The sequence below is a fragment of the Podarcis muralis genome, chromosome 2 (genome assembly GCF_964188315.1).
Source record: "Podarcis muralis chromosome 2, rPodMur119.hap1.1, whole genome shotgun sequence".
NCBI classification, from domain to species: Eukaryota; Metazoa; Chordata; class Lepidosauria; order Squamata; family Lacertidae; genus Podarcis; species Podarcis muralis.
Window position 1 is genome coordinate 90,926,352 of NC_135656.1, and position 19,451 is coordinate 90,945,802.

Here is a 19,451-nt window from a genome sequence, read left to right on the forward strand (position 1 = left end):
CAAATATTTAAGCCCCACCCCAACTGCAAGAAGTATTTACATTATTTTTAAATTTGCATATGCTTGAAGCATGTACTAAAATGTATATAATTGTTATTGAGATTTTATGTCTTAAACTACATAGAGAATGGGCAGATTACTAAATTAACTGCTAAAAAAACCAGAACTAAAGCACACTTAATTAGCTAGTTTAGTAGAATGAGGGCCTAATCATAATCTTCATGCAAATGTTCATGATGTAAATGTTCATGAAATATCATTCTGTTATGAATTAGCTCCATTTCTATTATGGTGGAAGAAATGTTTAAGCTTGGTGCTTCAGTCCCTGATAACTTTCTGTTAAACCAGTTCCCTTTAATAATTTGTTATTTGCAGCATATTGCTTGCCAATTAGCATTTGCAACATATCACTTAAGTTCCTTCCCTTCCTTTTGAAGGGTGTATGCACCTTTAAAACCTGGTTGTTTGCATATTCATATGAGGTTCACAGAGTGCATTCGTGAGATGCAGAGGGCTGGGGTAAGTGGAGGCCACAAGTCACTGCAGAAAGTGCTTGGTCAGTACAAATTTGGTCCATTCTTAGCATTATGGAGAATCCAAAAAAAAAAAAAATTGAGTTATGTGGTGTGTGAACAAGCAATGTTGCCACAGCAACAGACCCTCCAATTGTTCCTCTTTTCCAAGGACAGTTCTGGATTTACAGAAGCCAACTCGGTTTCTGATTTGATCCCTGAATGTCCCGCTTTTCTTTAAGGTGTCTCTATTTTCACTGGAAAAATGTTGGAGGTTATGGCGTTATGAAATCCCCAAGCCAAGGAGACATCTGAAGGCAGCCCTGTATAGGGAAGATTTTAAATGTTTAATGTTTTAGTATATTTTTATATATGCTGGAAGCTGCCAAGAGTGGATGGGCAACCCAGTCAGATGGACAGTGTATAATAATAATAATTGGATAGGGCATCCCTGTTTTCATTGGAGAAAATTTGGAGCTATGTAGCAAAGGCGGTGGGAGCATATGGGAGAGGTACAATCACATGTACAACTGGACCCTTCTCTGGTATATTGCTTGCAAACTACTAATTTTGTGTGTGTTTGTGTGTGTGCGTGTGATGTAATGACATGCTGTGGACTGTGGTATAAAAAAGCAGACCAAGGCATTTACTAGAGAGAGAGAAAATGTAAAGGTCCTATTAACTCCTGCATAAGTGTACTGAAAATTCGTAACAAACCAACAACTTTGTATTCATTAAATTGCCAGTGGTATTTTTTTTTTAATAGTTTGCCAGGAATGTTTACACCACTTGTTGCAGTTCAATAGTGTTTCAAATGGAGTTGTTGAATTTTGGCATTAATGACAGCTCTAGTCTCTAGAAACCAATTAGAAGTGACAGCTGTGAAAGAGAAACTTGCTCTTATTTGATTCAAACCAGCCTCTCAGTTAGCTCTTCCTTCTAGAAAGGGTTGTTCCTAATGAGAAAGTGATGTATTGGTATGGTCACACAACTGGTACATGCTGCAACTTGATCTGGGCACACTCAATGACTGCACTTAGGGGAAATTCCAAAGAGTCCTCTCGTGTTAATAAACCTGGTTTCCCCTTCTTCCTCAGCAGGGCAGAGGCACTCTGAATGCTAATGTCATTCTCTCTCATTTTCACAAGGGCAAAGTTTAAAAGCTGGGCAAGTTAAAAATGGAAGGCTTTAAACATTAAGGGCTTTAGCTGGTGAGGTTGAAGCAAAAGGTGGGGAAGGAGAAGAGGGGCCTCCCATTGAGCTTGCTATCAAATTCCATTCTGGATTACTTCAGTCACATGTTTTAAAATACTGGCTACAAATCCAAAGTGCAGCAATGCATGTTGTGGTTGATAAGGAACAAGCAGGAGGCAAAAGGATGTGCAGTATCCAAAGGAATTCTGAGGACAATGCATTTGCACTGAGATCCATGCCTTTACAGTGGTACCTTGGGTTAAGTACGTAATTCGTTCCAGAGGTCCGTTCTTAACCTGAAACTGTTATTAACCTGAAGCACGACTTTAGCTAATGGGGCCTCCTGCTGCTGCCGCACCACCGGAGCACAATTTCTGTTCTCATCCTGAAGCAAAGTTCTTAACCCGAGGTACTATTTCTGGGTTAGCGGAGTCTGTAACCTGAAGCGTATGTAACCTGAAGCGTATGTAACCTGAGGTACCACTGTACTCAGCCCTTAATCCTATGGTGTGTGTGTGTTTTTAAAAGATTATTAAGGCATAAACTTTTTTAAGTTTAAAAGGCAATGAATGAGTCTTGTAGTGTCAGATAGACAGGGCATGCACAGGAGCAGGATGTTAGCATCTTTACATATTATATGTAAATTAGGGATGTACTACGAGAATAGAAATGAGGGTTGCCACATTGCCAGAAATAAAGAACCAGAAGAATGCTTATTTGCATGTGTCAATTTCCCTCTGACTAATTTTAAGCTAGAACAAATTAAAAATCCCGGTGGAAGAAAACTGCAGCGAAACACGTCACAGAAAAAAACAAATAACCCCTCTTGCTAGGCCAGTTTAAACAAGCCTGGTGAATGGTAACCTAGGATATGTGTGTGTTTGGCCTTCTAACGTAGCAACCAATGTCACCAACCCTGCAGAACAAGCAAAGAATACCAGTAATTTTGAAGCTTCTTGCTGTATTACCTATTACCCGTCATATCAAGGCAGGGGGAGAGTCTGTCATACTCTCTCCCAAGTCCAATATAATTTTGTATATTGAAGGCTGCATTAAAAACACAAACAGTTGGTTTCCCCACCCTCAGGTTTTCCATTCAGTGACACTTATTAAATGTGACCAGGACATTTCTGGTTTTCCAAAATTTGTGAAAACATAGAGGCTTTGTGTAAACTCATACCCTGTCTGCATCATCTGGAAGTCTCTTACCTGCTCTTTAAGCTCAGACAGCTGATTAGAAAGATTGGACACCAGCTTCATGGTAGATTCAAGCTTCTCTTGCAAGTTTCTAAGTTCATTCTGTTCTCCTTCAGAATCACTGCTCACAAGCGACATGGCACGCATCCGAGGGAACCAATCCAGATTTCTCTCCTGAAATTCAGGCATGACAATGACATAAGTGCCCGGCAAAGGCACAATTGCATATTGGCCACTGTAAATTCACTTGAATATGGGTAACGCTCCAAAAGGTTGTTCTAAAATACAATTTTGTATCACTAAAAATGCATTTCATGTGCTTCTGGTGTAAAAAAATAAATCCAATTAATCTCAGACAATTTTAATGACTATTGCTCAGAAGTCACAAAACAATGCAATATTAGAATGCCTTCACACCTCATAACTGTGAAGTTATTCCATGCTTAACTGTAGCAATTCAAGAAGAGATTGTTTGTTGTAGCCTCTGCTTTTGAATTACAGGTAACATGTTCCCCACATTAATTTTTTTCCATTTGCATATCTAGTAACAATGTTTTCTTGAGCCCTCCACACTTGAAAAACAAGATGCTCATTTATATGTCTTATGAAAACTGAAACACTACTTAATTGTAAAACCATTCCAAAAATCTCTATGTGGTTTACAACAATAGAAAATAAAACATTTTAAATTATCTATAAAAACAGTTAAAATATTAAATATTTTAATATTTAATATTTTAATATTAAAAATATTAAAAGCACTAAAATCAACAGTAGCTAAAAAGAAAGAAAACACATGTAACTTCTATATGTCTGGATAGGCTGTGCCTAAAACATGTTTTAATCAGCAGTATGTTTACCAATCAATTTTATTCCCCAAATTATGGGAGAAGGTTAAAGCTTCACAATGCTAACTTTCATAATAGTAATGTGTTCTGTGATCCTTTCAAAGTATTCAGTTAAAATAATGAGATGCCTTCACAAGATATTTGGGGCGACTTTACTCACTAGTTGGCCTCTTTAAATCTATTACAGGTGATTTGGGGAGTAAGTCTTGGGATTTCCCTTGCAACTTTCCTTATGAGGCAAGAACAACTGAACTGGAAGATTCCTTGTGTATTTGAAATTCCCTGGTTCTGCAGGACAGAATCCATTAGAAAGCTGGTTCTTCCCTACAGAATATGGGTTCCTTACAGAACCTAAGATCTCCTGGTGGTCTTGTTACTTTCTCCCCAAGGTGAGGAAGTGGAGGAGTAACCCCTAGTGAAATCAACATACATCCCAACACTTCTTGACAGAATCCAGAGGAGCAAGTAATAAGTGAATGCAAAATCTAATGTTGAAACCCTCCCACTCCCAGTTCTAGAACCTGTTTTGACTACATATTTGGGGGTTCCACAGCTAATTGCTGACAGGTAAATCAACTCTATAAATGTGATGCTGCATGCTTCTGTACTGATGTATACAGCTAGTGATGCAAAAGAAAAGGGAAGGAAAACTGGCAAAAAGAAAACCCCCTAAGTACTGTGGGAGCAGAAAGGGAAGAGAAAGGGTGCGTAGCAGACAAAAGTTTCTCAATTCATTAAAGGCCAGGACTGACAGCCATTCAGTGCTACTGTTTGATTTCTCTCCCCTCCCACGTTGGAGGCATATCTTTAATGCTGAAGTTCAGACGAGGAGGAGGAAGCAAGAAAGCCTGGGTGTAAGCAGATGCACTTTAATACTACCTCATATGAAACCTGGGACAAAACTAGTCTGATAGCCAAGTTTTATCTATTGTAACAATCAATTTCAACCACACGCTATGACAACTGCCAAGCTCTAGCTATTTCCATTTAGTCAGTGGAGCATCTCTAGGTTAGGCAACAGAGGTTGTATCAAATGCTGTGCCAGTGGTACTCCACTCACGCAACAGGATTTCTTCTCCCTCTGCCCCAAGTCTGCTGAGGATCCTCCAATCCTGTGGAGCAGATTTTGACGGTGCATTTGGGGGAGAGGGGAAAGGAGCTGCAGGAAAGGAGGTGAAGTTCTGTTGCGCAAACTGGCGTCTGTTGTGTGAGGAAAATAGCAGCGTCGGATACAACCTGAGGAGAGGAATCTGGCATTCACCTTCATGCTTCACAGAACCACACTTGAAATTGATAGGTGACCTTTCAAAAACCAGTTCTTGCTTTAGGAACCAATCTTTTATTATTCTGAGGTTCTAGTGCCTTTGAGTGTACATATGCACATGTACCAATTGGATCAGACCAAAAGTTCATAAAGTCTAGCATCCTATTTTCTAGTAGCCAGTCATGCATCTGGAAGGCACACCATAGCCCTGCTGTGCTAGTTGCCTCTATGTGGCATGAAAAGTACCATTAAAAAGTAAAATGTCATTATATTAAATGGAAAAACAGAAACAAGTAAAAATAGAAATTCAGAACTAACAGCTCAGTCCTATTACCATTTATGCAGCTGCACCATCAATGTAGATAGCGCTTTAGAGCACCTCAAAAACTAAAGCAAATTATGTTGCCCTCTTCCAATGAATTTACAATCTAACTTCTATTTTCAACAGGAATATGCTTGTAATAGTGATGGGTGAATCAAAGTTCTCATTGCAGATGAATGGATCACAAGATCTTCTCAGAACCATTGTTACCATTTTTGAACTTGTTTTGCAGCATTCTTATAATCTAGTGCTAGCATTTTATCAGAAACATAACTAAAATAATAATAGAGTTGTAAGGGATCCTAAGGGTCATCTAATCCAAGCTCCTATGACTTAAGTTTCTGGAATCTCTTGTGGGATCCCTGTCCATACCTACTCAACTGCCACAGTCCCCTTCCATGAAAACATTTCTTCTTCTTCTTCCCCATGGCTTTAACGGTATAGCAAGGCCATAGATAGGTCCCATTATGGTCAGCAGCTGGCAGCAGTGTGATCATGTTTCAGTCACAACCTTTAATATGGCCTTGTCCCTTTTGTAAACTGCCATAAATTCTCCAACACCCCCCCCCCCGAGTGCCTTCTCCCAGAGGGCAGGCTCCACAGACAAATTTGTAATACCCAAATCACAAAACCCATGTAGGACGGGCCCTCTATCTTCTATATAGCACAAACCCATAAAACCTGATCAGCTATTTCCCCTACCTTATAAACCTCACGTTCCTCCTTAGAGCACAATGCACAATTGTCTGAACTCTGAACAGACCAACTTGTTTCTCCTGCCCTAAGTTTAAAAACTATAAAACAAATCCTTCAGTGATGGACAAAAGGAGAATGCCGTCCTACCAACACAACCCCCCTCCCACTGCCTTTGCCATTCACCTGACAGAGTCTCAAACCATTTTCCTTTGTAATGAGAATTGAAAATGCATGAGGGAAAAACATCCAGTAACCAGAGAGGAGATTCTCAACTGGATTTTTAAAAGGCATACCAAAGAACATTAGGAGAGGTGGCTTGCTTGGCCCTCACCCCAGCGTGAGGCAAGCAGTACACCTGCCAAACCTTACGTATTCTTCGCTGTTACTGGATTCGCCCTTTAACCTACTCAAAGCAGTAAATGGGAGCAGGGGTGCTTGGCAACTGGCTAGTTTTATCACAGATCTATGACTATTAATCCCAGCTGGCTATGAAACCTAAGACAATGACCCACATTAGCTCCCTTGTCAGCTGCTGAGGATATACATAACAAAACATTTCTGTATGGATAACTTACTTGCATGCATATCTCCACTTAATAATTAGTGGTTTGTGCACATGGGGAACAAGGGTTTCAGTACAGTAATACTGTCTGCCTCGTCTAGCGTCTGCTTCAGCAAACGTCCACAGCAAACCCGGAAGTACTGAAATGGATTACTTCTGGGTTTGCCCTTCACACATGCGCAGAAGCGCTAAATCACACTTCGCACATTTGCAGAAGCACAAACCGCTCCGCACACATGCGCAGACACGGCACTTTGCCCTGCGTCCTTTTCAGCTAGTAGCCGGGGCTCTGGAACAGATCCTGGTCACAAAACAAGGTACGACTGTACAATAAAAATAAGAGGCTGCTCATTAAAACTGGGTCAGCATGAGGTGCGCTTTGTTGGCTATTTGCAGTATGGTAGCGCTGCAGATAGCTTGCTGGGGAGATCATGCATTAAAAATGAAAAGGACTCAAAAATAACTTAAACAAGGTTTTAATAAGAAAAACAAAAACTCCATTTACACTAAATACATTAACAACCAAACCAGACCCAACCACCAACCCAACCCCCAGGGTAATGGGAGAGCTAGGTGCTGCTCCTTATATACTAAACCCAAATGCTGACACACCTTAATCAAATACAACTCAGCAGCACCTGCTATGTTTCACAGCTTTAAAGTTGGGTCTCGTTATCTTGCTCTGGCCCTTGCTCTGGCCCCTTTAAGATATACACATCGAGTGGAACAATGATGAACCTTTACATTTAAAGAAACCATTCAACATTTCCCCTGCGGTTCATCATTGTGGAACAAAAACAGAAAGTATACTTTGTACATGTTTTTCATGTGTAACCTTTGGAAGTGCTTTTGTAAAAATGTCCGCAATTTGACTGTCACCAGGAACATATTCAAATACAACCATTTCATCAGCAATTAGTTGCTTTACAAATTCTAAACGTAACCTTAAGACTCTAGTGCGCTGCGTATTGGTCTCTGAGCACAGGATAGCAAGTCCACTCTGGGAATCAAGGTAAACTTTTACTGGTAGTGTTACTTGCATCTGTAGGTCTGCAAACACTTGCAGATACCATTCTACATCACGAGTGGCCTGAACGCATGCACATAATTCACTTTCTGTTGTGGAGAGACAAATAATGGTTTGTGTTTGGGACTTCCATTCAAATGGACAACCGTTATAACAAAACACCATACCAGACACACCCCTGCAATTATTTTGTTCCATTGCATGAGATGCATCGCAGAAAATTTCAAAACCTTTGTCAATACATGTTGTAAACTGCAACCTATAATGTTTGGTATGTTTAAGGTACATTACCACTCTCTTAAGAGCAGAGAAACATTGTGTAGTAGGCTTTTCCACAAATTTTGCCAGAAAGTGAAAAGCATAAGTTATATCTGGTCTTGAGATTCTTTGAATGAAATTTAGCTTGCCTATAGCAGAACGATACAAAGTTTTGTTAGGAAATGGCTTGTCTTCACCTGTAAAGGTGAAACCACACACCATAGGTGTTTCCTTCCCATTTGCATTTTCTAAACATAGCATTTCAACAAGATCATCAATTTTTGCAGTTTGATGAACCAGAAAAGATCCATTTTTGCCTTTCTCAATTTGCATGGATAAGTAATTTTTAGCTATGCCTAATTCCACTACATCAAATTTCTTCTGTAACTGTGATACCACCTGTTCATATTCCTGTTTAGTTTTTGTAGAAATTAATACGTCATCTACATACACACATATTTTTGTTACAGAGTTTGCCCTTTCCTTTATGAACACACAATTGTCTGCCTTTCCTTGTGAAAAACCAATATCCAGCAATTCTTTTGCTAAAGTTTGGTGCCAATTCCTTCCACTTTGGTGCAGACCATAAAGGGATTTGTTTAATTTGCATACCAAACCTTCAGCGGCGTCTATGCCTTCAGGAACACGCATAAAAATTTGTTCTTTTAAATCTGCAAACAAATATGCAGTTTTTATATCAAGGTGATAAACGGAATGTCCACGCTGTGATGCATCTTTTAACAAAAGCTTAACTGTTTCATATTTTACGCTTGGTGAATAACACAAATCATAATCTTCGCCTGGAATTTGTTGAAAACCCCTAGCAACTAATCTTGCTTTGTACCTTACAACTTCATTTTTGTCATTCGTTTTAACTCTATAAACCCATTTCGAATCAATAAGTCTCATATCTGGGGTTTGTGGTACAAGAGACCAAGTGTTATGCTCTTTTAAAGAAGCTATCTCGGAGTTCATAGCTTTATACCAATTTGCAGCTTGTTGCTTAGGTAATTTCTGAACATCACTGTAGCTTTTTGGCTCAAAAACTACCTTATTGGCATACACAGTATTAAAATGTTCATCTGCAAATCGTTGTGGCTTCTGTCTCTTTCTATCTGAACGTCTCAGTCCAGAAGGAGAGTCAGACTTCTCAGACTTAATGGGACTAAGTAAACCACTAGTTTCAGGTTGTAAATCATTGTCAGATTGAAGAGGTGCCTGTAGGCTAAGCTCACGGTCAGAAAACTCAAGAGAATCTGACCTCCCCTCGGGTGCCTGTGACTTTAAATCATCAAACAATTTATCAGACTCAACAGGCTTTTTGTCTTTTCCCATTAATTCATAAGCACTATTTCCTGCTGCTTCTTCTGCTGTTTCTTCCTCTTCTTCCTCAGTATTATCTATACCATCAGTATCTTGGAAGACAGCAACTCCATTCCAATTTACAGTTTGTATCATGCTTCTGGTAATATGAAATTTGCCAGTTGCTGGTATGTAAATTCTGTACGCCCCCTGCTGGTAGCCCATTAATTTTCCCTGGACACTACGTTCACCCAATTTTTGCTTAGCAGGATAATGCATAATTACATCTGAACCCCAAATGCGGAGGTATTTCAGATTAGGGCGTTTTTTAAACAGTTTCTCATAGGGGGTGACATCTAAACCAGTATGATAACTGCGATTTCTAACGTAACAAAATGCATTAAGTGCTTCAGCCCAAAAGTCTTTGGGCAGATTAGCATCATGCAGATACGTTTTAACCCCTGCCTGTAGGTCACGCTGCACAACTTCAACAAGCCCATTTTGCCAGGGACTTCGGGGGCAAGATAACTCATGAGTAGTCCCCTGCGCTTCCAGGAATTTCTCAAAATCCTCAGAAACAAATTCCCCGCCCCGGTCAGAAAACAGGTTCTTAATTGGTTTGTTAAAGTGCGTTTTTACCCAGTTGCAAAAAACTTTACACTTTTCAAATGCTTGGGACTTCTCAGCTATTGCATAAGTCCAACAGTATCTACTATACTGGTCTATCAGAGTAAGCCAGTACTTAGAACCTCCTAATGATGGTGGGAGTGGCCCAACTAAATCACAATGTACACGCTCAAATGGTTCAGTTACTTTCCTATCTGAGCACCTACCCTTGCGTGCAACCTTAATCTTATTCTTGCAACAGGATAGACATTGCATAAAGAATTTACATGGTTTTAAGTTGAGGCCATTAACAATATTCTTTGTCTTAATTACATCAGCAAAATTCAGGTGTCCCAGAATTCTGTGCGCCTCATGGACACACCCGGAATGAGGCCTTACATTCCTCAACCCCTGGCTTGACTGTGCTGCTCTGCAATTTATAGGCGATTGGGAGTAGGTGCGAAAATACAGTCTATATAAACCATCAGAGTCCCGGGCATACAATAAACGTTTGTTCCCATCAAAAAACTCACACATTGATTTTAAGAAACGCACAGTTATGCCTTGACGAGCAAAGCACCTTACTGACAATAAATTGTCCACTGACGGGCAGTAAATGCAGTTTGCTATTGTAATGTTTAAAGAGTCAAGTTTAACAGTACCTCTGCCAAGCGACTGCAAGACTTGTGAATTGGCTAAATGTACATTACCAATTTCCTCTTCGAAAGAAATAAACAAGCTTCGATCATTGCAGATGTGCTGAGATGCTCCAGAGTCTATAATAAAAGACTTCCACTTGGCATCTTTAATTCTTTTACGATTTATAGTCCAAGCATGAAAAGCTCGCGGCTCGTTTCTGTCTTTACTATACGATGTCTGCTGTTGGGCTGACAACCGTGACTGACGAACAGAAACAGACTTGGGAGTACTTTGCTTTCTTTTGGCTCTGCAGTCCTTTGCAAAATGTCCTTGCTTATTGCAGAACCAACAACGCTTTGCAGCTTTAAATGCAGTTGTATCACCACAGGTTTGCATATGGCGTTCCTCATTCTTTCTGGAAATAGGAGTGCTTATGGCACAAGCCTCCCTTCTATCCAACTCGCCCATTAATCTTGCCGTTACCCCTTCCACAGTTAATTGTGCTGGTGGAACAGCAGATATCTGGCTAGCTATACCATCAAAGTCCTCATTAAGGGAACAAAGGATGATAAAAACATACTGAATATCAGGTATCTCCATGTCCCTTCGAATTAATTCGCCGCGTATTGCCTCCAGACGTCTCAAGTGTGCTGCCAAATCACCACCAGGCTGCAACTTCGTCTGGTACAACTGCTTGAAAAACGTCAATGCAGATGCTGACTCTTTTCTAACATGCACTGCTGCAAGACTGTCCCACATTTCTTTGGCAGTTTTCTTATTTCTTATATAGACTACTTGCTGGTCGCTGACTGCCAAATTAATTATCGCCCTGGCTTTTGCATCTCCTTTCGACCAAGCATTAGTTACAGGGTCAGGAGGGTCATCAGTTACATAGGTCCATACTTCTCTAGAGGTCAAAAGCGCCTCCACCCGAAAAGACCATAAACTATAGTTCTCATCTGTTAGCTGTGGGAAGACCAGAGCCTTCTCAGCTTCAGGAACCCGGTCAACCATTCTGGAACTCTTCCAGACCCACAAAAAATTACACTAACAGGAGAAGGAGTTTTCAAACCTTTCTCAGAGTCCAAAAATATGCAGTCATCCACTCAGCAGCTGGGCCCATAACCAAAGATGTTGGCTATTTGCAGTATGGTAGCGCTGCAGATAGCTTGCTGGGGAGATCATGCATTAAAAATGAAAAGGACTCAAAAATAACTTAAACAAGGTTTTAATAAGAAAAACAAAAACTCCATTTACACTAAATACATTAACAACCAAACCAGACCCAACCACCAACCCAACCCCCAGGGTAATGGGAGAGCTAGGTGCTGCTCCTTATATACTAAACCCAAATGCTGACACACCTTAATCAAATACAACTCAGCAGCACCTGCTATGTTTCACAGCTTTAAAGTTGGGTCTCGTTATCTTGCTCTGGCCCTTGCTCTGGCCCCTTTAAGATATACACATCGAGTGGAACAATGATGAACCTTTACATTTAAAGAAACCATTCAACAGGTAATGGAGCCTCCCGCTGCTGCTGCACTGCCAGCGCGCAACTTCCTCTCACATCCCAGTGCAAAGGTCGCAACCGGGAGCATCTACTTCCGGGTTAGCGGAGCTCGTAACCCGCAGCGTTCACAAGGGGGATAGTATGTAACACAAGGTTCCACTGTAGTTAAATAGGACTAAAAGCAATAAAGCACATATATAACATTTTATGCAAACACCACTCCATACTACTACTACTACAACTACTACTCCTCCCAGAGTCATGATACCTTCTTAAATCATAGAATAGAACAATAGAAGAATAGTATAGAGATACTGACTATACATACAAGTTTCTGTGCAATGCTAGAGTAGGCTAATGGGTTTAGTCAATGAACATGACTAACTTAAATACATTGCTTTCAATGGCTTTATTTCTAAGTAGAATTTTGTTGGCTATAACCCATATATTCTCTCTCGGTCATCACTCTTCCTACCACCTTACCCAATAAATGTGTATTTGTGACTGGGTGGTAGTTATAAACCATGGGCTGTATTTAACAACAAAAGAAGGGGAGGGAGCTAGAGTGAGTGAGTGGTTACTACCGTAGAAATATGGTGCCACCCCAAGCACCACACTGCTGACACATTCAGCAAATCTTGTTTTCAGAAATCCTACACTGATTACTTTGGTCTTCAAAGAAATATCAAAAGCTGTGAACTCCGTTAGTGGAACAGGTACACCTTCAGGGTGGGAGGAAAGGGGGGGCAGATAATAGTTTCTGTTGCTGAGAGACATACAAAACAAATATTTCTGGCAAATAACTTGACATCCTTGTTTCACAGATCTTGGTCATAACCCAACAAGCAGCAAATCAACTGGATTAGTAGCAGTTGATATGCTTCTGCAAAATGGTGCACCAGCTTTGCTTCTCAATTCCCTGCATGAGGTTATATTGATGTTTTCAAGAAATGAACCTGAAATGTGTATTCAAAGCAGCTCGTTTTGCGGGCCAAAGAATTCTACGGCCTATATAACAGAGTGCACCTTAACCTGCTTCTCCCCTCTCCTTCATCTCACTGTCAAATCATACCCATTTCAGAGGGTTGTTTGTTTGTTTTTTATAAAAAAAAATTATTCAAAAGTTACAATACATTTTAAATCAATATATCCTGTCCACAGACACTTCTGCCATGATGGTGTCATTAAAATAAGAACAGGATATTTTAATTTTGGAGGTGTTGTGTCCAAGGAGTAAGCTTGACAAGCAGGTTTCCGTTAAAAGTTCAACAAAGCCCTTAAGGTGTCTGGTCTTGCAAGCAACATGTTAAGTTACCATGGCTCCCCCCACCTCCTTTTTGCATGCATTAAGTGAGCCATAATCTTGAGCCTTTATGTTTGGTCTGTTTCCTTGCCTCCACAGGCACACCCCTTTCCTACTGGTGTCCCACATACCAATGCTGTTATGCACTGTCTGCTTTGGCCCTCCTACAAGCCTGGTGGTGCCGTCAGCTCCCTCTTCCCGTCACAGCAGCAGCTTCCTCTCTTTAAACAGACCAACTGAATTAAGCCACTGACGGAAGCTGGCTCACCACAAGTGTTGTGTTTCTGGCTAGCTCTTTTCTAGGTAAAGTTGGAAAAGTCCCTTTCAAGTAGCAATCGTCAGAATCTCAGACACGGGGGCGGCGATGGCCAGAGCTTTTAAAATGTCCATGATTGGTAACTTGTTTGTTTTTTCTTTCTTTCAAAAAAAGGAAGCTGCTATGTGCGATGGAAATGATAATTCATTCTGAGAAATCTCACACTTCCTTGCTTTCACTGAACTGAGCTTGCTATAGGGGTCTTTCCAACCTTGGATTTTATCTTTATCGTTAAAAGTCAAATCTATCTTCCATGGCGCAGTCCTGATCTGTAATTGATTGGAGGTGAGTGGGGGATAGCTGCACTTTTACCCTCTTTTAAGCCATGGCATATGGGTTCAGCACTCGGGGGCTGGTGGGGGGGAGCACACCTTCTTCAAAAGAACTAAAAAAACAGCATGGCAACAGATGTATTTCAAAGACAATGTACTGTTGTGGTGTGGAAAAGGTAGCTCTGTTCATCTCATCACATTTCCTCATAAAATAATGCTACAAAGAAGTAAAATTAAAGACTTTAAACAATTCCAAGAATGGTACAGACATGAAATGGAGTTTGTAGTTTGTGTTACTATGGTTAACGCATGTCATATCTAATAGGGCCTCATTGACTACTACTTACATGCAATCGCCACATCCTACACATGCAGTAACAATTGTGGTGGACATACTGGCCGGAGAATTTTATTTTGTACAGTGATAAATATCAAAAACGCAGTATCCCTTTCTGGGGGAAAGACACCTGAACTTCTTGCAATATATGAATAGCAGTATTTATTGCATTCTGCATGGATCTTTTGGGTACAGTGGCTAGGAGAAAAATATCCAAGAGTTATTGTTTGTACCACTTTTTTAAAAGATAGAGAAACCTCCACTGAATAATAGCCAGGTCTGAGATCCATCTCCCAGTTTTTAATTTTCATTCTTGGAATCTTACTAACAGCACACAGTCATTTTGTGGAAAGAATGACTATCCCTAACTCAGACGGGGATGTATCTAAAAGGATCCTGAAACAGTTCAGCCTACTGCCATGACTATGGGAAAGACCAGTTGAAGCCATTCCCACATTATGCTTATAGCCATGCTGTGAATTGTAGATGCAGTCTTGTAAGAACTGGAAAGAAATTCAAAATTTGTTTGAAAATCAATGCATATGTAGCATGAGAATTATGGTCAACAATTCTGTATATGAAATGAACTCTGGCGTGGGTAGAGAGTCTGCTGTTGCCATGTAAAAAAAACAGATGGAGAAGCTGTGGTCCTCCAGTTGTTGTAGGACTCCAGCTCCCATCATCCCAGTTCATTGGCCATACTGGCTGGGGACTGATGGGACTTGGAGTCCAACATTTGGAGAGCCGTAGGTTCCACATCTCTAAAAGAAAATGGAGAGCGAGAGTGAGCACACCTGCATCTGCTGGTGATTCTCTCCTTAGGCCTTTCTCAGACGCAGAACGCTAGCCAGTTGCTTCCAATGCTTTGAGTTCAGTTTAGTTCTAATATTAAGCAACTTTAACCACACCCAACATTACATGCCAACCTGTGTGCAGAGAAGGAGACAAGGCAATTCAACAGACCATTGATCTTGGTGGAAACTTTTCCAGGTAGCAGCCCTTCGCTATTAGGAAATGAGTTCTTCTCAGTAAGCCACCACTCCACCCAGAGGCCAAGCAAGACAAATACTTGAGAGCTCATTCTTTCTTTCTTTCTTAATTTAAAATAGTTCACTGGCTGCAGGGAAATTCACAGCTCACAGCTGTTTCCCATGATGAAGTAATTTTCATTACGAGCAAACCTTGCCCAGCTTTTACATAACCAGTGATGAAGAGCTGCTGAGGGATTGCCCAAAGGAGGTTCCCTTTTGTGTTTCATACTATGACAGTGCTGGCCCTTCCGCTAACCTAGTTCTTGTTTGGTACTGTAGGGATTACATAAGTAAACCAGGACACATTATATCATGTGCAGCTGGGCTGGAATTAATTGGCCGATTGCATAAAATGGATCATTAGAAAAACACAACACTAGCATACACACACACACACACACACACACACACAACAGGGATTGTCTATAACATGCCCATGGTAATGAATTCCACCCTAAAATTATTGTGAAATGGATAAAGAGGGTAGTGACCGAGGTGTTCTCTAAGTAGAAGGGCTAAGCAGGTAATGCAGAGCTCCACAACATCTAGGCTGGGTGCACAGAATATGGCAGCACACAAGATGGGCTAAGAACCAAGCCAACGTATGTTGCAAGTATTTTGGACTGGGGAAGCTGTGACTGAAAGATGCAGTTTTCTTAAAGAGAAAGAAAATGGAGGCAAAATTAATATTCTTGAGTACAGATGGATTGGATCTGTCAGTTTCAGTTCTCAGTTTCTTATTTTCCCAATCTTAAATTTATTCTCCACATTTCTACAGTTTTGTGATTAAAATGAAAATAAAATAAAAAAACTTCATGAAAATTATTCAGCATTTTAGTATGAATTTCTCCTAATAAACACATTTCGTACTAAGTACTCATGCATATTTTTTGGCAAGTGATTCCCCTTAGTATTTGTATGTTATTTTCACCAATATAATTGCTTTTATGCACACTTTCCCCTAATATATGCATTTTGGTTGGATAACTGCACTGCAAAAGTTGGATAAGTGTGAATTTTGAAGGGCAGCTATATTTTGTTTCTCACACTGTTTTGGAAAGTGTGATTTGGTAGAAGCACATTTAAATGCAAGCCAGATTGAGTCCCCGCCCCCCTTGAGAATTTCAAACATTATATGAAATCCCCTGTTATTATTTTGGGACACGAACAGTTTCTTATAAACCGTGAACCTGAATTTCTGCACTCACAATCTCCTTCTGGACCTCAGCTTCTATGAATAAAAATTTTTAGTACTCTGTTTTGCAAAAATAATAATCTGCAAATGGCACAGAAACAAGAGACTTCCAGTATTCAAGAACTTGAGAGTTCTTAACTTACTACTCTGTCACAACTTCTAGTTGCTGCCCTACTTACAAAAATCCCTTTGCACTTGCTTCTTCATCCCACTATGACTGGAGCGATCATGCCCACAGGGGATGGTTCTGGGGCACGGCTTTCAGCTAGTCAGCACAAGCAAAGCTTGCCAGGGTTACCAGGATAATGTCTATCATTTTTCATTTCCTCACAGACATGTTGGCAGCTTGGGCTTGTACTGAATGGCTGATGGAAGGTCCCACACACCTGCTCTCTATGGAAATGTTCAGTTCAGGGAGACTTAGAAAAGAAAAGAAAAGTTTGATCATTACCAAATTCTAGCAACTACTTCATACCCACATTTCAGAAAGCAGCAGATTTCCAGAGGGGACAGCCACATTAGTCTCTTGCAGTACAAACAGCAGTGTGAGCAACACATATTTATTTTGACATAAGCATTCATGGACTAAAGTAAAACAAATTTATTTATAATTCAAAGAATGGAATTCTATATACCACCCCCTGCATTTCGTTTGTCACGGCACTCTCTACATAGCACTCTGGGACCCAAACAATTTACAAGAATGGACAATTCCACACAAAATGTGAAACTTCAGTGTTGCCATGAATGGCAGCTTCTCTAACCTTGTCTCTCTGGACTAGGATCCTGAAATTGGCAGGAATGCCCCATCCTTCCTATAACAGAAACTCCCCTCTCATGCCAAGGGACAGGGTACCCTTCAGAGTGGGGCATGACAGATTACTACCGAATGGGGAAACCCATCAATCCCGCCCATGTACATGCACATATTTTGATCCTGGCCACTGAACTTCCTTCCTGTCTAGAAGTTACACACTTTTGTATAGATCATGCAGAGGCATCAACCATATTAAGAAAGGGGTTCATGCACAGGGTTTCTGGCTAAATAAACAGGTGGCAATAATAAAGGGGTTAAAATTGAGTCAACACACAGGACTCGGAGGGAGGCATACTGGACGAGAGCAACAAATGCACTTGAACATAACAGATAACAATCCAGGTAAACAGAATAGATAACTCATAGATTAGCAAGAGAGTGAGGCAACTGAACACCTGCCCTGAAAGTTTACAGTGAGGCAGAGCAACAGTTATCAGTCTAACACTGGTGTGCTGCCTTTAAATCTAGCGCATTAGCTCACTTCAGTGTTCCACAATAAGCCACTCACTGGCGGAAATTGTTACTGTTCCTATTACAGCATGTAAAGGCTGCAATCCTTGTTCCACTAATCTTCATGACAAAAATAGGAAGGTCGTAATTAATGTTCCCATTTGATGATTAAAAAGCAGCCATTAGTATGGCCAGCTTCAACCAAGGCAAAGCAACAAGTTTATTATATCTACTTTTTATTAGGCTGCAGGGCAGAGGGAGAGAAGAGAAGCAGTACAATTCCATCATCTCTGTGGCAAAACTGGCTGTTTTTGGTTTGCCCCCCTGCAAACTTGGGATCCTAGCTAGTTGTTGTAAGAAGTGTAAGCTTAAGAATTAGTCCCTGAGCTTGTTTCCCTTGTCCTCTCTCCCTGTTCCTTCTTCCTTGTGTGTCAGATTGTAAGCCTTAGAGCAGAGACTTGTCTTACTAACAATCTTTGCAAGACATGGTGGGAATTGCCAAAAATGCTTTAAATAAGTAAATGAATAAATACTTGGACCATGTGCACTCTCAGATTTGACACACAATTATCTCTTTCCCTCTTTTAACTTCCAATAAGCTAAGCAGTGGCACAGCAGAAAGACTCTGAATAACTAGTTCAAGCATACTTCAAATGCAGTTTCCGACTTTACGTCTAGAGGACAGAACGTACTAGATATGAACAGGACAGACTTGTTTCTCCCTGCAGCAATGGCTGATGTGTGGCACACCCAATTTTTTAAGGCCGTTTGTTTCAACCCTAACATTATTTACGCACATTTAATCCTCAGGCCTAATGATACCCAGCTTCCAGCAGCCTGGGCCCAGTACTACTGACACAACATAGTGTTGCACGCCACCCCGATGTTCAAGTGGTGCAAGATACCAGGGGTTCTAGGTTCTAACCCAGGGTTTGGTTTCCTTGGAATGTGGGACTTTAGGATATATGGTTTATTTACACATATATTCAGTCTAAGATGGAGGGGCTCACACATTAACACCCTGGAATGTCTTGTTTCTCCCATAGTCACAGCTTTGGATTCCAGCAGAAATCAAGCTTGGCTCTCCCTGGTTTCTGCCTGCTTCTAGCCATGCTCTCTCTCACATACTGGCTATTGTCTTTCTCAGTACCAGCCAGGTGAGGCAGGGACTCACACACATTTGATGTTTAATTGTGTTTTTATATTTTGCTGGAACCACCCAGAGCGGTTGAGGCAACCCAGTCAGATGGCAGGAATCATCATCATCATCATCCCTTGCACAGAGGAGCTTCCTTTGTTACACTAAGGACCATACTTCTAGTACTTCGGGGGCAACTATGACCCTTGCCCGGCTAATTCAACAATGGAATTCTCCATTAGATTTCAATCCTTGCTGGATCCAGAGGATTAGAAAGGACTCAAGCATTATACGAAGTGACCCGCCTCCCCCCAAAAAAACCCATCACAGCAATAGCTTTCCTTTGCTTCTGAAGTTATTTAAGCATGTGATTATGTGAACTGGTTCTCTAGACATTTGGGTGGCGACAAAGCATCAATTAAACTGTACCCTGCCGTAATTTAAGTCACTCATTCTTCATTTGTATGGGTACACTGGTAGTTAGCTATCATTCTGGGTCGAATACATATCACACGCATAGCAGAGAAAACACAAATGAGGCCAATCCACTGAATTTCCCTTACCTAAACAACATCCATCAAAACCAACAAATTTCACTGTTGTGGAGCTTACTCAGGAGAAGAGTAAAGTGGATTCTGCTCATGATCAGCAG

At 40.8% G+C, this 19,451-nt stretch overlaps 2 protein-coding genes across 13 annotated transcripts in view; one reads left to right on the forward strand and one right to left on the reverse strand.

Moving 5' to 3' along the window:
- The window catches only part of LOC144327022 (uncharacterized), a 35,986-nt gene extending 19,001 nt beyond the window's left edge, over positions 1–16,985 (forward strand). For 3 of the 5 annotated variants that reach the window (XR_013391999.1, XR_013391998.1, XM_077925010.1), the window contains exon 4: positions 13,674–16,985. Coding sequence is in view for 2 of the 5 variants with exons in the window: in XM_077925010.1 (XP_077781136.1) it covers positions 13,674–13,699 (26 nt within the window). In the remaining 3 variants the exon portion in view is untranslated. Of the gene's footprint in view, positions 1–3,938; positions 4,865–13,673 lie in introns of those variants that run through there. The other 2 variants (XR_013391997.1, XM_077925009.1) reach the window with 2 other exon arrangements.
- The window catches only part of ITPR1 (inositol 1,4,5-trisphosphate receptor type 1), a 214,982-nt gene that overhangs the window by 2,633 nt on the left and 192,898 nt on the right, over positions 1–19,451 (reverse strand). For all 8 annotated transcript variants that reach the window (XM_028719343.2, XM_028719345.2, XM_028719346.2 and 5 more), the window contains one exon: positions 2,916–3,077. In XM_028719343.2, coding sequence (XP_028575176.1) covers positions 2,916–3,077 — 162 coding nt within the window. The remainder of the gene's footprint in view (positions 1–2,915; positions 3,078–19,451) is intronic.